The sequence below is a fragment of the Artemia franciscana genome, chromosome 6, assembly GCF_032884065.1.
Source record: "Artemia franciscana chromosome 6, ASM3288406v1, whole genome shotgun sequence".
NCBI lineage: Eukaryota > Metazoa > Arthropoda > Branchiopoda > Anostraca > Artemiidae > Artemia > Artemia franciscana.
The window spans coordinates 3,395,034-3,415,658 of record NC_088868.1 but is presented as its reverse complement, the minus strand read 5'-3'; the positions used below and the strand labels follow the sequence as shown (position 1 = coordinate 3,415,658).

Below are 20,625 nucleotides of genomic sequence, written 5' to 3'. Positions count from 1 at the left end.
TTTATACGGCCACTTTTCCATAAAAAGGGCTGTAATCTTCAAAGATACAATTACTGGACCTTTCAACTACGCTGAACGAAATGGATATCTCAAAGTTTTCATTGGATGTACTTGGGGAAAATGATGGGCGTAGGGAGGGGCTGGTTGCCCTCTAATCACTTTTTACTATTAAAAAGACTCTAGAACTTGCAGTTTCCAATTGAATTCCAATTGAAAAAAACTGCCAAAATATTTTGGTTGTGAACAATCTTCTCTCTACATTTTTGTACATCGGTGTGTCTGGGTAAAAGGGCAAGAACCTCGTCTGTCCAAGACTTGTAGTCTATGCCCTATTTGCCGAAAATATTAAAATCCTCCAAAAATGGCGGTGGATAATATTTTCTTAAGCGTTCCTTTCTCACAAAAAAAAAAAAAAAAAAAAAAAAAAAAAAAAAAAAAAAAAAAAAAAAAAAAAAAAAAAAAAAAAAAAAGAAGAAGTGACGAGGTATCAATACAAGTCTAATGAGTTTCTTTCAAAACAACAATGCTGTTAAGTGCTCATGTATTTTACAAGTATTTCAGGAATTCCTAGAAATAAGGCCTTATACTTAACCTTTTCGTGAAAGTGATTCATAGCCTACAATTTACGACTCATTTCTGGAGATGAGTACCAGGCTCGTACACAGGATTTTTTTTTTTTTGGGGGGGGGATAGCTGAAAATCATTTAACAAATTTAGTAAGAAATTTCTGATAATTCAGGAAATTTACCTTTGTAGGGGGAAAGAGGGTTAGCTTTTAGTACCTCTCCCCATAGTACCTCCCTGATGGATATGTCTCTTTATTTACAGATTAAACCGACAGAAAGGATTTTTCTGTAATTCACTGCCATACAGTTTGCGTAGTTTCTATGTTTTTGGATTTTTTTCAGTTTCGGTTATTTTCAAAATAGTGTCAAGAATATAAGTTATTTTTATTGTTTTATTTCTCTTTTTGTCCCCTAATTTTATTCCTTTACACATAGGTGTATAGAAGAAACAAGAATATTTTTGGCTTTAACCGAAATGTGATCTATTTAACCATAACGGTAGGTCATTTTTAAAGAGCTATGCTAACCATAAAAATTCCAATTTCTTATTTAATCCGACACCTTCAAGAAGAAGAGAATATTAAATATATTGCAAAAAATGATACAAAAAATGGTACAAAAAGTTATTTTGTTCAGCTTTATCCTTTATTGCTACTCATCACGTTTTATAGACTTCATTATAAAGCTTCAGTAGTAGAAAATTCAACTTTTTCTAAGAGAAGAAAAAAAAAGAATCTTAAATCCATGGTCTTCATACAAAAATAATACAAGTTTTTTGTTCTTTTTTATTTGTTTTTCTTTGTGTTTCATTGCCTCATTTTCATGTCTATAGCAGCGAGTTATGAATAAATTACACTGTTATTATTGATTCAAATATATGTTATAACTTCAGATGGATCGTGTATTTTCTAGTGTACATCTTATATTGTTTATTAGACTGCACGTGGGTGAAGTAGTTTGTATCTTATCTCACAAAAACACAAGAGATGATATCTGATTCTGCCGTGTCTTGAAACGATTAAATTTTTAAATAGCCAACTAGGAACTAAATCTATTAATTGACCCTAGTAAAAACTAACTCCAAATTTTCTTTCTTATCTTGTGTTGTTTTTCTTTCTTTTATCTTATAGTCTTTGTTTAACTGCAGTTAGAGCGGATGAGATTCAGTGTTATTTTGCTTTTGCCAGCAAAACGTCTGCCGAATTTCTATTTGGATCATGTAATCATGTTTTATATTATGCAAAAAATAAATTTAATTTTACCCTCATTGAACACTTTTGTCCCCAAGAGAACCATATTCAGTTATTCTTTTTTTAAAGATTTATCCACGCCACGTGGCATGTACCAGGCTACGTGGATGTATGTCCACTTCTCTGTCAATTAAGATTCTTCAAACAAGATTCAGAGCTGTTGCTTATTTATTTCTAAAGGATGTATTTAACATAACATAAATCAGAAATTTTTTTTTTTTTTTTAAGTTTTCTTTGTGAGCCTCCCTAGCCAGAAAACAACAGGATAGTAAAGAATAGCAAAAAAGACCTAATACACTGAAACAGCATATTCAATAACATATTCAACAAAATATTCAATACAGATTCAATACAACAACATATTCAATACAGAAACAACATATTCAATACAGATTGCAAAGAAAAAACAAGATCTATTTTCGCATATCCAAAATCTCTGAAACTGCAGCCTTGGCAGAATAATATCAGATCCGTTTACAATATCAAATAAATACTAAACCTAATCCATAAACTTTAACTCTAGGGGACTAAAAACACAACAACAAAAAAACTCAATGATAAGCTTTAATCTTTCTTTAAAGATACTGAACGACTAGCAGGTTCTTGTTGATTCTGGGAGCCTTTTCTGTATCATTAAACAAGCTATCTGGCGGCTAAGTGAGACCTCTCTGATGGTGAGGTCTCATTGATGATGAGACCTCATTGATGATGAGGCGCCACTGATGATAAGACCTCATTGATGATGAGACCTCATTGATGATGAGGCGCCACTGATGATAAGACCTCATTGATGATGAGCCCTCAATGATGATGAGACCTCATTGAGGATGAGACCTTACTGATGATGAGACCTCTTCGATGAAGAGACCTCACTGATGATAGACCTCACTGATGAAGTTTAAGAAATTTTGAGATTTTTGGGAGTTTGGAGATGATAAGTTGATTATGGTACAAGTGGAACAAAGAAGTTATAAAACCTTTTTGTAAAATTTTTACATTGTTGAAAGTGCAGAGATGGTAAGTTGATTGTGGTGTAAGTGAATACTGATGCGAAAGCCGATGAAAAGCGAAATACCGATGAAAAACTAAAAAAACGATGAAAAGCGGCGGATTCTTAGCCTAGAACTCACATGAACTCACAGTCCTCAGTGCTTCAGCTTCTTAAGGATCTATTTTGCCTGTAGAACACGCTTATATTACTCTATAGTTTTCACAGTTATTAAAACATGGCTCATTTTATAAATTAACTTTTTTTTCTTTTTAGGATTTCTCCCGAGTAATATACAAGTGCTTAAAGGGCCGTGGCATTGGAACAAAAGATAGACTATACCAAGTTTGTGGAACGAAGCTTTATAGTTTACTTAAGAATTATGCTAGGCTACATAAAGATGCTGATATGAGCTCCCATAAGCTATTAGAAGTTTGTGAAAAACATATCGAGGGTGTAATCGAAGAGTGCAGAAATGAAATAAAAATCAAATGAAAATTAATTTTTAGATGGAAAAAGCCTTCTAAAATAAAGGAGTTTTTATATTTAATTTTTTTTTTCAATAGACGTATGAAGTTGATTCCCACCATAACCGCTCATTTTCGACGAAATGATTTACAAAGAAGAAGGGCTTCTATGAAACCCTATCGTTCCCTATTCAACGCCTCATTCTTTACGCTAAAGTTTGACTCTTTCTCATAACCTTACTTTTTAAAACAAAAAAAACTTTAGCATAAAGAGCGACACGTTGAGTAGGAGACAACCCCTTTCATATACAGAATAATATCTGTTCGTTTTAAGTTTCAATGTTGCTTTTTACTTGGCGTTAAAAAAACTTGTTTTTAAAATTTAATTTCTGAACATTTCTGAATTAATGCATGTTTTGATTTTGGCTCAACGCACATGAATAATTGATATAAAATTTGCATATCATTTTTTTTGCTAAATGGTTATCTCATAGTTTCGATCGGACCATTTTGATAAAGAAAGGGGTGGGGGAGGAGGTCTAGTTGCCTTCCAATTTTTGGTTACTTAGAAAGGCAACTAGAACTTTTTATCGTTTTATGAATGTTTTTATTAGTAATAATTATAAGTAACTTACGAATTAACTTACTTAACGAACTTCTATATTTATATTTTTTTTATTAAATATGTGAGGGGATTTGCCCCCTCGTCAATGCCTCGATCTTTAGACTAAAGCTGGAATTTTGTCCCAATTCTTTAAGAATGACCCCTGAATTACAAAGGCCGTAGAATAAATAGTTGAAATTACTAAAAATATTTTAGCGTAAAGAGCGAGGTATTGAGGAGGAAACGTACCCACTTATATACGTAATAATTTTTGTTTTTCTTAAAATTTTTAATGCTGCTCCTTACTTCCAGTTGAAAAAAATGTATTAATTTATTTTCTCGTTGTTTTTTAAAATAATGCTAGAAAATCCTGCGCCCCCTTCATGGAAATTCTTTTCCCTCATGATAAAATCGTCCATGGAAATATCCTCCAACGTGACCCCCTCCCCCTCCCAACGCGAAAAAATCCCCTGAAAACGTCTGTACACTTCCCAATAACCATTACTATATGTAAACAATGGTCAAAATTTGTAACTTGCAACCCCTCACCAAGGGACTGTGGGAGATTAGGTCGTCCCCAAAGACATAGATATTAGGTTTTTCGACTATGCTGAACCAAATGGCTATCTCAAAATTTTGATCCGGTGACTTTGGGAAAAAATGAGCGTAAGAGGGGGCCTAGGTACCCTCCAATTTTTGGGCTGCTGCAAAAGGGCACTAGAACTTCAAATTTTCGTTAGATTGAGCCCTCCTGCGACATTCTAGGAACACTGGGTCGATACGATAACCCCTGGGGAAAAAAAACAAACGAAAAAAAAAATCCACATTTTTGTAGATAGGAGCTTGAAATTTCTACAGTAGGGTTCTCTGATATGCGAAATCTGATGGTGTGATTTTCGTTAAGTTTCTCTAACTCTTACGGGGTGTTCTCCCTATTTTCTAAAAAAAGGCAAGTTTTCTCAGGATCATAACTTCTGATAGGTAAGACCCAACTTCATGAAACTTCTATATTTAAAATTACCATAAAAATACAATTCTTTTGCTGCAACTATTGGTATTAAAATTCTTTTTTTAGATTTTCAGTTACTATTAAGCCGGGTCGCTCCTTAATACAGTTCGTTACCACGAACCGTTTGATTCTCCAAAGAAGACATTAGCGTTAGCCTATAAGAGATTAACTTGGAAGAAAAGCATGGAAAGTCAAGTTTAAAACATAGAATAAAACTGGTTGTACACGCTATAGGCTATATCTAAGTTGTATACATTCGCCAACAAATGAAATGATATGTTGGATCTGTGAGTTTTTCTTGAATTTATTGGTCATTTTGGGATAAACATGAAAAACATATAGGCTTCCAATGATAGCAAGACCGAATCCAGGAATTAGGACTAGGGAATCGGTCCCCTCTCCCCCCCCCCCCAAAAAAAAATGTTTCTCCAACACAAAAAGTCTTTTGAAGTATAAAACGTGTGAGATCCAACGTTTTACGTATAATTAAATAAATATTTTTTTTTTTATTTGCTGAAAGTAAGGAGCGAGAATAATACTTAAAACAAACAGAAATACTTCTGTATGTGAAAGGGGCTGTCCCCTCCTCAACGCCCCACTCTTTACTCTAAAGTTTTTTATTGTTTTAAAAAGTAGAACTGTGACATAGAGTCAAACTTAAGCGGAAGGAGCGGGAAGGTGAGGAGGGGACAGCCCCTTTCTTATACGGAATAATTTCTTTTTAAGTTTTAATGTTCTTTTTAAGTTTTAATGTCACTCCTGATTTTTAGTTAAAAAAAAACTTTTTGTTTAATTTCTGAACGTTTTTGAATTAATGCAGGTTTTGATTTTGGCTCTTCGTACATGAATAATTAAAACAAAATTTATATATTAATTTTTGCTTTTTTTGGCTAATTGGCTTTTTCAAAGTTTTGATTGGACAATTTTAGAAAAGAGGGGGGGGGGCTTAGTTCCCCTCTAATTTTGTTGGTTACTTAAAAAAGCCACTAGAACTTTTGATTTTATTTAAGAACATTTTTATAAATAATAAATATACGTAACTTACGTAACGGACTTCTATAGTTGTATATTTTCATTACGTATATGAGGTGGTTTGGCCCCTGGTCAATACTTTGCTCTTTACAATATAGTTGGAATATTGTTCCAATTCTTTAAGAATAACCCTGAATCACCAAAGCCTGTTAATTAGAATAAATATCTCTTTTGAAATTACTATTAAAAAGTACTTTAGTGTAAAGAGCACAACCCCCTCATATACGAAAAAAATTCTGTTCGTTTTAAGCTGTAATGCTACTCCTTACTTTCAGTTGAAAAAAATATTTTTAAAATTTAATTTCTTATTTTTTTTAAATAATGCTCGATAATTCAGTACCCCCTTCATGGAAATGCTCTTCCCCGTGATAAATTCCTCAATGGAAAGGTCCTCCCACGTAAATCCTGACCCCCCCCCCCACCAGAAAATGTCTGTATACTTCCCAGTAACCAAAACTATATGTAAACAATGGGCAAAGTTCATAACTTGCAGCCTTTCCCACGGGGATTGTGTGGGATTAAGTCGTCCTCAAAGATGTAGTTATTAGATTGCTGAACAATATGGCTATCTCAAAATTTTGATTCGGTGACTTTGGGAAAAATGAGTGTGGGAGGATGCCTAGCTGTCTTCCAATTTTTTTGGTTGCTTGAACAGGGCACCAGAAGTTTGAATTTCTATCAGAATGAGCCCTCTCGTGACATTCTAGGACCAGTGGGTCAATACGATCACTCGTGAGAAAGAAAAAAGTAAACATGCATCTGTGCTCTTTCTTTTGGCAAAAAATACAAAATTAAACATTTTTGTCGATAGGAGCTTCCAGCTCAAACTCTGGGGGTGAATTTTAGGCGGTGTTTACCCCTTTTTAAAAAATAAGGCAAATTTTCTGAGGCTCGTAACTTTTGATGAGTAAAACTAAACTTGATGAAACTTATATATTTAAATTCTGCATTAAAAATTCATTTTTTGATGCATCTATTGGTATCAGACTTCTGTTTTTTAGTTTAGGTTACTATTGAGCTGGGTCACTCCTTATTCACAGTTCGTTACCACGAACTGTTTGATGTATAAGCTTATATTGAGCCCTTAGTCACTTGTCTATGACCATCCATTCTATGAATGTCTCGGGGGAAAATGTCAATGCCAACCGTCAATGAATAAGATTTTCGTCGTTTTCGAGATGGGGGACTTTATAGCTGTGATTATTGATTTTTGACTACAAGGATTTAGATGGTATATGCGGCTTTTGGATTCACTTAGGCCTCAGTTTGTAGAATTTTGAGCTCTTTCAAGATTCCCTAAAATTCGTGTTTTGTAATCACAAATGACATAGATTACTAATGAGCTTTGGGTCGCCCTTTACTGGATTGAGTGCACTAATGTAATGGAATGTTTTCTTTTAATCGCTCATCATTATTCCCATTCAGGTGGTCCGTCTCTTTCTTTCTCTTTATCTTTCTTTCTTTGTCTCTCTTTCCCTTGTTCTCTCTTTCTCTTTCAGTCACTCCTTTAAAACACCCCCGGTCTTTTCCTTCTCTTCCTTTCCTTCTTTTCTTAAGCTTGTCCCCTCCGCAATCCCTCGCTCTTTACGCTAAAGCTTTTAATTGTTTTAGAAAGTAGAATTGTGGCAAAGAGTCAAACTTTAGCGTAAAGAGCGAGGGATTGCGGAGGGGACAACCCATTTCATATACGGAGTAATTTCTGTTCGTTTTAAGTTTTAATGTCGCTCCTTACTTTCAGTTAAAAAAATTAGTTTTATTTTATTTAATTTCTGAATGTTTTTGAATTAATGCATGTTTGGTTTTGGCTCTCCGCACATAAATTATTAAAATGAAATTTGTATATTAATTCTTTTTTTGGCTAAATGGCTTTCTCTTAGTTTTGATCAGACGATTTTGAGAAATAAGGGGTGGAGAAGGAGGCCTAGTTGCCCTCCAATTTTTCGGTTACTTAAAAAGGCAACTAGAACTTTTAATTTTTAACGAACGTTTTTATTAGTAAAAAATATACGTAACTATAGGTAATATACGTAACAAACTTTCATAACCTTATATTTTATTATGTATACGAGGGGGTTTGTACCCTCGTTAATACCTCGCTCTTTACACTAAATCGTAAGTTTTGTCCCAATTCTTTAAGAATGACCCCTGAATCAGAAAGGCCGTAGAATAAATTGTTGAAATTACTAAAAATACTTTAGTATAAAGAGCAAGGTATTTATCTCCTCCTAAATACCTCGCTCTTTATGCTAAAGTATTTTTAGAACCCCTCATATGCGTAATAATCTATGTTCGTTTGAAGTTTCAATGCTACTTCTTCCTTTCATTTGAAAAAACGTTTTCATGTTTATTTTTCATTGTTTTTTTATAGTAATGCTAGAGAATCCTGCGCCCTTTTCATTGAATTTTTCTTCCCCCATGACAAATTCCTCCAAGGAAAGATCCTCCAACATAGCCCCCTCTCCTCAGCCCCACCCCCAAACAAAATAAAATCCCCCTGAAAACGTCTGTACACTTCCCAATAATCATTACTATATGTAAACACTGGTCAAAGTTTGTAACTTGCAGCCCCTCCCCCAGGGATTGTGGGGGAGTAAGTCATCCCCAAAGACATAGTTATTATGGTTTTCGACTATGCTGAACAAAATGGCTATCTCAAAATTTTGATCCGTTGACTTTTGGAAAAAAATGAGCGTGGGAGGGGGCCTAGATGCCCTCCAATTTTTCGGTTGCTTAAAATGGCAACTAGAACTTTTAATTTTTAACGAACGTTTTTATTAGTAAAAAATATACGTAACTATAGGTAATATACGTAACAAACTTTCATAATTTTATATTTTATTATGTATACGAGGGGGTTTGTACCCTCGTTAATGCCTCGCTCTTTACACTAAATCGTAAGTTTTGTCCCAATTCTTTAAGAATGACCCCTGAATCAGAAAGGCCGTAGAATAAATTGTTGAAATTACTAAAAATACTTTAGTATAAAGAGCAAGGTATTTATCTCCTCCTAAATACCTCGCTCTTTATGCTAAAGTATTTTTAGAACCCCTCATATGCGTAATAATCTATGTTCGTTTTAAGTTTCAATGCTACTTCTTCCTTTCATTTGAAAAAACGTTTTCATGTTTATTTTTCATTGTTTTTTTATAGTAATGCTAGAGAATCCTGCGCCCTTTTCATTGAATTTTTCTTCCCCCATGACAAATTCCTCCAAGGAAAGATCCTCCAACATAGCCCCCTCTCCTCAGCCCCACCCCCAAACAAAATAAAATCCCCCTGAAAACGTCTGTACACTTCCCAATAATCATTACTATATGTAAACACTGGTCAAAGTTTGTAACTTGCAGCCCCTCCCCCAGGGATTGTGGGGGAGTAAGTCATCCCCAAAGACATAGTTATTATGGTTTTCGACTATGCTGAACAAAATGGCTATCTCAAAATTTTGATCCGTTGACTTTTGGAAAAAAATGAGCGTGGGAGGGGGCCTAGATGCCCTCCAATTTTTTGGTCACTTAAAAAGGGCACTAGAACTTTTCATTTCTGTTAGAATGAGCCCTCTTACGACATTCTAGGACCACTTGGTCGATACGATGACCCCTGGGAAAAAAAAAAACAAACAAACCAATAAACACGCACCCGTGATTTGTCTTCTGGCAAAAAAATACAAAATTCCACATTTTTGTAGATAGGAACTTGAAACTTCTACAGTAGGGTTCTCTGATACGCTGAATCTGATGGTGTCATTTTCGTTAAGATCCTACGACTTTTAAGGGGTGTTTCCCCCTATTTTCCTAAATAAGGCAAATTTTCTCAGGCTCGTAACTTTTGATGGGTAAGACTAAACTTGATGAAACTTATATATTTAAAATCAGCATTAAAATGCGATTCTTTTGATGTAGCTTTTGATATCAAAATTTAATTTTTTAGAGTTTTGGTTACTATTGAGCCGGGTCGCTCCTTACTACAATTTCGTTACCACGAAGTGTTTGATTAAATTGAAAAACTTTAAACTGAAAGTAAGGAGCAAAATTAAACTTAAAACGAACAGAAATTACTTCGTATATGAAAGGGGCTGCTTCCTCACCAACACCCCACTCTTTACGCTAAAGTTAAAGACTCTTTCTCTCAACCCTTCTTTTTAAAACAGTAAAAAACTTTAGCCTAAAGAGCGGGGCGCTGGTGAGGAAGCAGCCCCTTTCATATACGAAGTAATTTCTGTTTGTTTTAAGTTTTAATTTTGCTCCTTACTTTCAGTTAAAAAACTTGTTTTTTTTTTGTTTAATTTCTGAACGTTTTTCAATCAATGCATGTTTTGATTTTGGCTCTCCGCAGAGGAATAATTAAAATAAAATTTGCATATTTTTTTTTTGCTAAATGGCTTTCTCATAATTTTGATCGAATGATTTTGACAAAAAAGAGCGGGGGAGGAAGCCTAGTTGCCCTCCGATTTTTTTGTCAATTAAGATAAAGGCAACTAGAACTTTTGATTTTTTACGAATCTTTTTTTTTTTTTAAAGTAAAAGATGTAGGTAACTTATAAATTAGCTTACGTAAAGAAGTTTTGTATTCTCATATTTTTATTACATATATGAGGGGGTTTTCCCCCTCGTCAGTACCTCGATCTTTACACTAAAGCTTGAATTTTGTCCCAATTTATTAAGAATGACCCCTGAGTCACAAAAGCCGTAGAATAAATAGTTGAAAATACTAAAAATACTTTAGCGTAAAGAGCGGGGTACTAGGGGGAGGTAAGCCCCTCATATGGGAAATAATTTCTTTTTGTTTTAAGTTTTAATGGTGCTCTTTACTTCAAGCTGAAATTTTTTTTTCATATTTTTTTTAAATTTTTTCATTGTTTTTTTTTAAATAATGCTAGTAAATCCTGCGCTCCCCTCATGGAAATTTTCTTCCACCATGATAAATTCCTCGATGGAAAGTTTCCCCAGCCTATCCCACTATTCTCAACCCCTCCCCCCAACCAAAAAATCCTACTGAAAACGCCTGCACACTTCCCAATAACCATTGCTATATGTAAGCACTGGTCAAAATTTGTAACTTGTAGCCCCTCCCAGGGGGACTGTGGGGGAGTAAGTCGTCCCGAAATACATAGTTATAAGGTTTTTCGCCTACGCTGAATAAAATGGCTGTCTCAGAATTTTGATCCGTTGACTTTGGGAAAATAATTGGCGTGGGAGGGGGCCCAGGTGCCCTCCAATTTTTTTGGTCACTTAAAAAGGACACTAGAACTTTTCATTTCCGTTAAAAAATAGCCCTCTTGCAACATTCTTGGACAACTGGGTCGATACGATCACTCCTGGGGGAAAGAAAAAAAAAAACAAAAAAAAAAAAACAAACAAACAAATAAACACGCATCCGTGATCTGCATTCTGGCAAAAAATACAAAATTCCACACTTTGTAGATAGGAGCTTGAAACTTCTACAGTAGGGTTCTCTGAGACGCTGAATCTGATGGTGTGATTTTCGTTAAGATTCTATGACTTTTAGGGGGTGTTTTCCCCTCTTTTCGAAAATAACGCAAATTTTCTCAGGGGTAAGACTAAACTTGATGAAACTTATATATTTAAAATCAGCATTAAAATGCAATTCTTTTGATGTAGTTCTTGGTATCAAAATTCCATTTTTTAGATTTTTGATTACTATTGAGCCGGGTCGCTCCTTAGTACAGTTACCACGAACTGTTTGATAGGAGTGAAGAATGCGACTTCTCCCTTCTTTTTGGAAATATTCAGTTCTATTGTTATGACTGTAAATAATATGAGGGAAAGAGCATTTGCGAAGATCAAAGCATTTGCGAAGACCTTTGCAGATCTTTAGCATTTGCGAAGATCAAAGGGTGTCAATGATGTTCTCTTTAGTAAGGAGAGTTTCTTTTTAATTTTCAAAACTAAGATCGTGGGCTTTATATTATAAATTAGAATTTACTTATTGTGTTCCTTTTATAAATTATGGTCTTTTATAATTATAATCTTATTATAAAGTATGTAATTTACTTATAAACTCTTTGGGAATTTAATTTTGATGCTTCTTTTGTATTTTGGGATGGTGAATCATTTGAAAATGATGGTTGGCTTTTCAGGAGGTGGTGGTGGATACTACTATATAACACAGGGAAATGATAGTTTAGGTCATTTGTTGTTTTTCCGGTAGGTCCTCCTTTATGAAATCGGCTGGCTGTGGTTTTTTTTTAGTGGAGTGTTGAACTTTACCTAAGAAATGCGAATGCTGGGATTTAAGGAGGTTATATCTCTTCTACTGTGTTGATTTTCCTATGCAATTTTCCAATTAATTTTGTTTTTTAATTTCTTTATTTCTTAGTCTATAGTTACAGTTTGATCATTTGTTTAGTCACTAAAATTACATTACAAGTTGTGTATTCTTTTCCTGTCTTCTTTTCAAGAAAATAGTAACAAGTTTTTTCAGTTAGTTTCCTACAAAAATTCTCCACCCGTGAATCCAGCTCCTCAACAGTTGAGATTTTCTGCATATTGTTAAGTGACAATGATATGAGGCAACAGACAAGAATGATAAAGAGTAAAAGAAAAATCATTACATAATACGCTTCTTATTACAAAACCGAACTTCAATAATAATAACAGCTACTAGGCAGAACAGAAAATTGGTGAAAAATACAGTTCGAACGGTTGAAGTTTTTAAGTAGCAGTCATTTGTCGTTTCGGCAAGGTGGATTAAAAGGTTTTACGTTACGTCTTCATAACAGTAGAATTTTTTTCCATCTTTAGAAGCAGAAAATGTAAAATTTTACAAGAGCAAAAAATTTAAAATATATAGCCTATATATATATATATATATATATATATATATATATATATATATATATATATATATATATATATATATATATATATATATATATATATATGTATATATATATTATTTCATTCCACGGACTTCTATTAAGAGTACATTATATAATAAAATTTTTTCAGACAAGTTACGTGGTAATGTTAATTGTAAAACAACTAATGTAATTTCCCTAGTAGAATGCAATAAATGCTGCCTACAATCTGTGGGGGAAACAGCTAATAATATATATATAGGCTAAAAGATTTTCTAGTTATAAAAAAACAATTATGAAAGAAAAACTAATAACTATCTAGTTCAACATTGTAATAATGGTATGTGCTCCATATCAGATATAACTATCAAAATTTTAGAAAATTTTGAATTAGAGAACTTAAAGAAAGAAGAGAGGAATAATAGACCACGCAAACAGGAGGATTTCTGGATCAATACTCTTGGTACAGCTTATCCTTTTGGGCTAAATGATCGTGAAGCAAAATATGGACACATGTCTCATGTTGTTGTTAAATGTATTGATGGTTTTATGGACCGTCCTTCTTTTAATTGCCCTGCTAAACATAAAAAATGATCGAGAGGACAAATAAAAAATAATTGAAAAAATGAATTAGATTTACATATGTTTTCTTCGGATCTATGCCAGCTACTTTAATCTAAGGGTATCACTTCTGTAATAAAATATCTAAATCAATTATCCAAGAGAAATTTCATCAAACTTTTCTGAATTTTCAAGAATGCTACAGCTCTTGAATATAATTTTAAAGTAATATAAAATACAATTTGCATTCTAACTAAATCGAAATTTATTTCAAAAAAGAATAAGTCTGATAAGATTGATAATAAGGACAATAGATTATATTTACCTGTTAATTCTACTTTTAAGCAGATTGAAGATATTAAACCAGCGGGAGGTGAAACAGGCCCTTCCTAGTAATTTTAATTATAATGATAGTCCAGTTTTAACTTATAAATTTTCAAAAACTATTGGGCAAATGATTTTTAAGTATAATTTTATACTTAAAAGATTGGATATTGATATAAATTGGAAACCTATTTGTAATTGTAAGCAACTAGGTCCATTTGTAAATTCCACTTACGAACATGTTTTAACAGGGGACTTACCAATAATAAAACAAGAAGATCTTCAAATTATAATGAATAAAGGGGCTAATTTCTGTCTTTCCCATCGTTTAAAACCATCGAGTATTTTTAATAGCTTAGAAAATGATTTTGATTTATTTATTGATAAGTGGTGTAAGAAAAAGAATAAAAATAAAGAGCGTTTTCAACGTTGGAAGAATTTAATTATTAGTAGAATACGAAATAAAATATATGCTAACTTAAAAAATAGTAACACTAAATCATTATTTCATAATGCTAGGATAGAACAAGCAATGCTAATCTACAGAATGCATTTGTAAATGAAAATTTGATTAACCCAACACTACTAAAATGGTCAACGCCTTGGTGCACCAAAACCTCCCTTGTCGATACACCTTCCTCCCATTCATCCTCCTCTATCATCACAAAGTGGACTTCCGTGTTCACCTTCTCGACAAGGACCTTGTTCATCATTTATTTTCATTCCACGATTTCCACCATAGCGCCCTCGACCGCAGTAGAGTGTGGTCTGCCTCAACGTTGCCCCCCATGAGGAGGGCCTCTTTTGTCTCGCCTCTTAGTACGTGACGAAAATGATCTCTGCTGGGTTTTCTCTTCGACATTGAATTGATGGCTCTTGTAGTAGATTGGCTAGAAGAGGAAAAACTTGTGATAGTTGTATTTACTCTTCGAGTTGACCATGATACTCTGGTACGAATGTTCCTTAAAATTGCTTCCGCATAAAAAGAAAAATAGGAAGCACATTCATTATAATCAAAACAAAACAAAAGTTTTGCCGGGCGAGTTCTTTTCATTGGATGAAAATTCAACAACTCAAATATGAATGAAAAAAAAAGGCATCATTTGAATAATAATAATTTTATGAATAAAATTAGTGATTTAAAGCCAAGCAAATAAGAACTAAAACAAAATGGGAAGCAGGAAGAAGAGCAACGATACTCATTTTAGATGTTCCGACGTAAAGTGCCTATCTTCTTATTACGACAATAAAAATGTGAAAAAAATGAACCTTCATTAAAAATCTATATTGAATATGTTTTTATATTTTATCAAAATATAAGCTATATTAAAAATTTATTTTTGAGACCTTACATGTAAAGTCCCAATATTACTGGGGAGGAGACGCCCTACTGACTCATAAAACAAAGTAACTATCTTGAGCTCAAAATACGAGATGTGTATTGCTCAAAGTCAATTCTAGATCCTTTCTCCGTGGTCACTGTCTTTGAATATTAACATAGCTATGTGTCAAACTCATCAAATCTATTTTCTCAAAATCTCATCTATAAGCTTTGTTCTTTTTAAAACATTTTTCCTGGAAAGGAAAAGTACTGAAGAAAGGAAGAGGCCAGAAGAAACTTAGAAAGGAATTGTATGATTAGGTTTAAATCAGTTATTTAGGCTTAAAACAATTATTTCATTACTAACTTAGTCTCCATTACTCGTCACATCTGATTTCTCTATTCTGAAAATGGAAAACAAGGAGAACCCACGTTTATTTATTTTTCACTGTTAATTCAAAAACTATACGCTCACAGCTGACTTATACTGTCTTATGCAAACTTATATTTGACTTATACTTATTCTGACTTATACTTATGCTGACTACAGCTGACTTATACAAGGCAAAACTAATGATGAAACCACAATCCTTGAATAGAGAAAGAGAGAGAGAGTGAAGGAGTAAGAAAGAGTGAAGGAGAGTTTATGAGTCACAGAGCCTTCGGGCTTCTATCTCTTCCTTTTCTTAACTTGTCAGAAATTTAAGCGAGACATAAATACTGAAATCGTGCGATAAATACTATAAAGCTAGCCGACTGACATCCCAAGCAAAAGCTTCGGAATTCCAGTTGCCAAACAACCTCAAGTTGAAAAAAAAGTGTAGCAAGGCAATATTTTTCGGAAGATAAAGAGAAAGGGTATTGAAAGAATAATATCAAGCATTAAATGATATTCTATATTGTATGATAAGCGCTATATAGAATACAAGAGCCTGGGAGCCAAAGAAAGTGTATAAAAGGAGGTGGTAAAAACAAACGATGAATTAGGTAAAAATGTGTTTGGTATTTGTCCAGTCTTTGAAATGAGTATCCTAGGTCTTAATAATAAAGGAGGGAAAAAGTATTTGAAGCTATTTCCTGAAATCTTGGACGACGCCTTGAAAATGACGCAGCGCTCTGAAGAAGATCCCTTGATGAACTTCGGCCGAAAACCCCGGAGAGGCATTGTAGGTGCCTGATGCACTGACCGGCGTGACAAGTCTTACTGAAAACCCTTGGTCCTCTCGGATGTTATCAGTATATGTTGTATGTCCAACATAATCTCATTATATCTGCCCAATAGAATGTTCATAATATTACAGTTCCTTCAATTAAAGCTCAAATATTTCAAATAGAATACTCATTCTTATGTAAAGGATCAAATTTTTATACCCAAGTATCTTTAATACCAAATATATGTGATTTGCGTAACATAAGTATACTTGGCTTTCCATCTAAATTAATCACCTGTCTTCTCCCTCTCCTGGCCCATGAAAAAAAAATCGCATTCAGCGCAAATTATAAAGCGATTTTGGTTTCGCAGCTCCAATTATTTTATGTATAGTAATTACATTGATTTTAAAAATAGATGTAAAATCTTAAGCCAAAAATTGATATCAAGAGGTTTTTCTGCAAATAAATTAACTTGGCAATTTAAAAAATTTAGTTTTCATTATAACGAACTTTTAAATAAATATCAAAAGAATTATCTAGAAATACTTAAAGAAATTTTTAACTAATTTGGGAGGTTCGAGAAATGTTGTCACAGCGCCATTTATTTTGAATTGCGTTTCTAATTGAGCGTAATTTTTTGAAAAATTAGCCACATGGTAAAGATGAATTCTATAATTGTTTAGTTCATTCAGGTTTTTTGCAATGTGTTAATATTTGTGATTTGGTAAAATTTATAATATTTAGTTTACCTATTGTTGCTAAAGGGAGGGATATATTAACAGGATAAGCTTGTTTTGGTTTTGGTTTTACTTGGTTGTTTTACATTTGCTGTTTTTTTTTTTTTCATAGGCATGTAATTTGGGGGTGATACCTGACGCGGGGATGCCATGGATATTCTGTGGTAGCCACAACACTGTGCTGGGTAGAGAATTTAGAGTGGCGAAACCCAATATAGGCCAGTGTATTCTCCTGATGAGCCCTTATGTTGGGTGTTGCCTCTGAATTATTTGTCTATATTATTTTTTCTATTGTTCGGTAAATGACGACTTATACTTATTGACGACATGACTGCCTGTCCATGGATTATTCTTTATGGTTGATTGTGTGTGGCTATGCTGTTTGACCTATGTGATTGTATGGATGAGTAGGGTTGAGGCCTCATTCAAGTGCTGGTCTATATTAATCACTAATTTAGGAAAACAGTCTTCCTTTTCTCCTTCTGTCTCTTTATTTTTTTTTTTTTTTTTTTTTTTTTTTTTTTTTTTTTTTTTTTTTTTGTGTGTGTTTGTGCTGTAGCATTGGTGATTTCTCTTTTCATGATATATATATATATATATATATATATATATATATATATATATATATATATATATATATATATATATCGTAATAAATAAAAGCTCTTGTTAAAATGTTAAAATCTATTGTGTTCGGCTGGTCTAAGTCACTGAAAAGATAATGTTCTTCAGAAGTCCGTAGATTCGAAAATCTCATTTATCGGCTTGGCCAATAGGTGGTGAGGGTTTTGCCTAAATGTCGCAACAGCAGCTTCTTAAGCAGTGAGAATGTGATGATTAGTCACTGCGCCTAGTGTGTGACTTAATCTTAGTCACAGGAATAGAAAAAAAGCAATGAAAATAATACAACTATCTGTCAAAAATTTTGAAAGAAGCACAATAAAACAATTAATAAAATATTATAGAGGTAGCTAACTAAAATTTGGAATGTGAACTTACTCTTTTCTTTAGTACTTGCTGGACAATTTCGGCCGTCTCAAAAGCAACAAATCCATATTTGGCTGCACTGCGTGTTGAAGAATTGATTTTTACATCAACTACTTTCGCAATGGCTCCAAAACATTCCTGGTTAAAGATTAAAAATAAAATCAGTGCCAATACTAAAACTTGAAGCAATACTAAGAAAAAATTTAATTTAATTGAAATTCTTCGGATTTGGTTTTTAAAGCAAAATCAGGGATGGAGACATAACTAATATCATGATTCCACATCTACAAATTACTATATGCTGTGTGTCATAGCTGAATCTGAGTAATTTTGAACCGTTCCAGAAACCAAAATAAACTAGGGTGCGTTCCGGGTAATAAAGAGCATAGGTAGTAAAGAGCATAAACACCGTTGAAGTATTATGATTCCCTCCCCCAAAAAAGATCTGCCATATGTGAAATTGAGCAGCCCCAAGGGAAAGTGTGACAAACGAAAATTACAAAGAAAAAAAAACAAATTTTGGGATATTCTATCTATATTCCAAAATATAGTTGAACATTCTATAGGTTCTATTCTCATGTTTCTCTTGGTAGTTAAACTTTTATAGCAGGGTAAAATAAAGGTTAAAGAAAATAATTTGCTAACTTATTAGTTCTATCCTATAGAAGTATATATCCGATAGAAATTAGACCTTTTTAACTTTGCTTGATTTTGACTTCATGTTAGTAAATAATGACCTTATTACTGCCCCATACCCTCCCTACTCCGCCGCAAACCAGCAATTTCTTGACGGACATGAATCACTATTCCCACCCAGCCCCCCTTTCCCAGCACCTTACGAAACCCCAGCCCATTCGTTTTATCCCTCGTGCCTACCCTGTAAACGTGACTCAGGTCTGAGACTTTTTCCGTCCAATAATTGTCATATAATAAGTCCTCGTGCTTCGTCCATATCCTTGCCCGTCCCCCCACATCCAAATCCCCAAAGCAAATCCTTCTCTTACCTTTCTTCTCCAAAGCATAATAAAATAAAATTAAAACCCTACCCCCCAGGAAATTCTCAAACCCATCAAGTTTCCCTGTCGCGATTCCCCAATCGGTTTGTTTTTCCTAAGCTTTTAGTTACTAATGCTGAAAGTCTTAATTTTGAAAAGCTTACTGAACTCGAGGTGGTTTCAGAATCACATTTGATAGATATTATAGCTGTTACTGAAGTTCAATCCCATGACCCAGGGTCCCTACACCTGACAAATTATTCAGAGTTTATTAAACTCCGTCCTTCAGACCACCCACTCGGGAAAAAAGGTGGCGGAGTTCTGTTTTTTACTAAGAGTCACCTTTACCCAAAGGTTATTCTAGTCCCTAACTTATCCGAGTATGATGAAATCCTCTGGCTAAGTGTTAGACCAAAAGTACTCCCTCGTCCATTTAGTATTATTGTAATAGCTGTTTTCTATTACTCCCCAAATCAAAATATCGAGTCAAAACGTAATTTTATCCAGCAATTACAGGCAAGTGCTGATTTTGTTATTTCTAAGTACCCCAATGCTGGCCTTTTTTTAGTTGGCGATGCCAATGACCTTAAAATGGATTCCTTGTGTGCTTCACTTAAAGTAAAGCAAATTGTTAAAACACCGACGACTCGGGGAAATACCTCTCTTGATGTTATTTTAACTAATATGTATAATTTTTACACCCCTCCCTCAACTTTGCCCCCATTAGGTGGGAGTTATCATCTTTCCATTCTTTTGTCCCCCTCTCTCAACTTTTAAGCATACTTTCTCAAAGACTTATAGCACTTACCGCCCCCTTCAAAATTCTGGTCTTCTTTCTTTTGGTATGTGGCTGAGTACTGAAGATTGGTCCGACATTTATAGCTTACAAAACCTTGATGAGAAAACAGCCATGTTTCATAAAAAGCTAATTGATAAATATCAAATTTGTTTCCGAGAAAAAAGGTTTAAAAGGTGCTCAAGTGACAAACCCTTTATTAATCAAACAATAAAAACACTAATTAGAACCAAAATGAAGCTGTTTAAGAATGGTAAACTCGATCAAGCCAATATATTAAGAAAATCACTTAAAAGAGAAATTCGTAAATTGGCACGATCATACTACAAAAATAAGATCGAAGAATTGTTCACTAATAAGCCAAAAAACTGGTATTCCGAGGTTAAAAAGCTATTTGGCAGGAGTCTTGACCAGCTTAATTTCAACTTACCAGAGCCCCCTGATGTTACTGCAAATAGTCTAAATATATTTCTCGCTTCCATTGTCCAGAGCCTTCCAGCATTGCCAATCCAATTATCAACAGGAGCCCCATCCCCTCTTTTCCCGACTGTTTCCCCGTCTGAGATTGAAAGAAGAATTGATAAACTAAGAAAGACAAGTGTTTGTCCTTTGGATATCTCATTTCCTCTTATTAGAGCCTTCGGTGATTTCCTGTCTAAGCCCTTGTCTGTCCTGTTTAACGAAATTACTAAGTCTGGGCAAATTCCAACAATTTGGAAACAGGGTTTTATTACCCCTTTGAAAAAGAAAAACGGAAAGCCTGGCTTTGATGGCGTTCGACCTATTACGCTTACTCCTATTTTTTCAAAATTGTATGAAGGATTCCTTGCAGATTTGCTAAAGGAAAAAATCCTACCTCTTACTGACCTGAAACAATTTGGAAACCTAAAATCAACTTCTACTTCCCACTACCTCGTTTCTCTTATTGACCACATCGGGAAAATCCTCGAAAAACCTAATTCCTGGCTAAACTTAATTTCTATTGACCTTCAGAAAGCCTTTGACCTTGTTAACCACAA

General features: G+C 33.9%; 1 protein-coding gene across 2 annotated transcripts in view; it reads left to right on the top strand.

Moving 5' to 3' along the window:
- Nucleotides 1–3,354, top strand: part of LOC136027921 (uncharacterized) — a 50,300-nt gene extending 46,946 nt beyond the window's left edge. For both annotated transcript variants that reach the window (XM_065705364.1, XM_065705363.1), the window contains exon 10: nt 3,081–3,354. In XM_065705364.1, the coding sequence (XP_065561436.1) occupies nt 3,081–3,299 (219 nt within the window). In that variant the 3' untranslated portion in view covers nt 3,300–3,354. The remainder of the gene's footprint in view (nt 1–3,080) is intronic.
- Nucleotides 3,355–20,625: the final 17,271 nt, after the last annotated feature.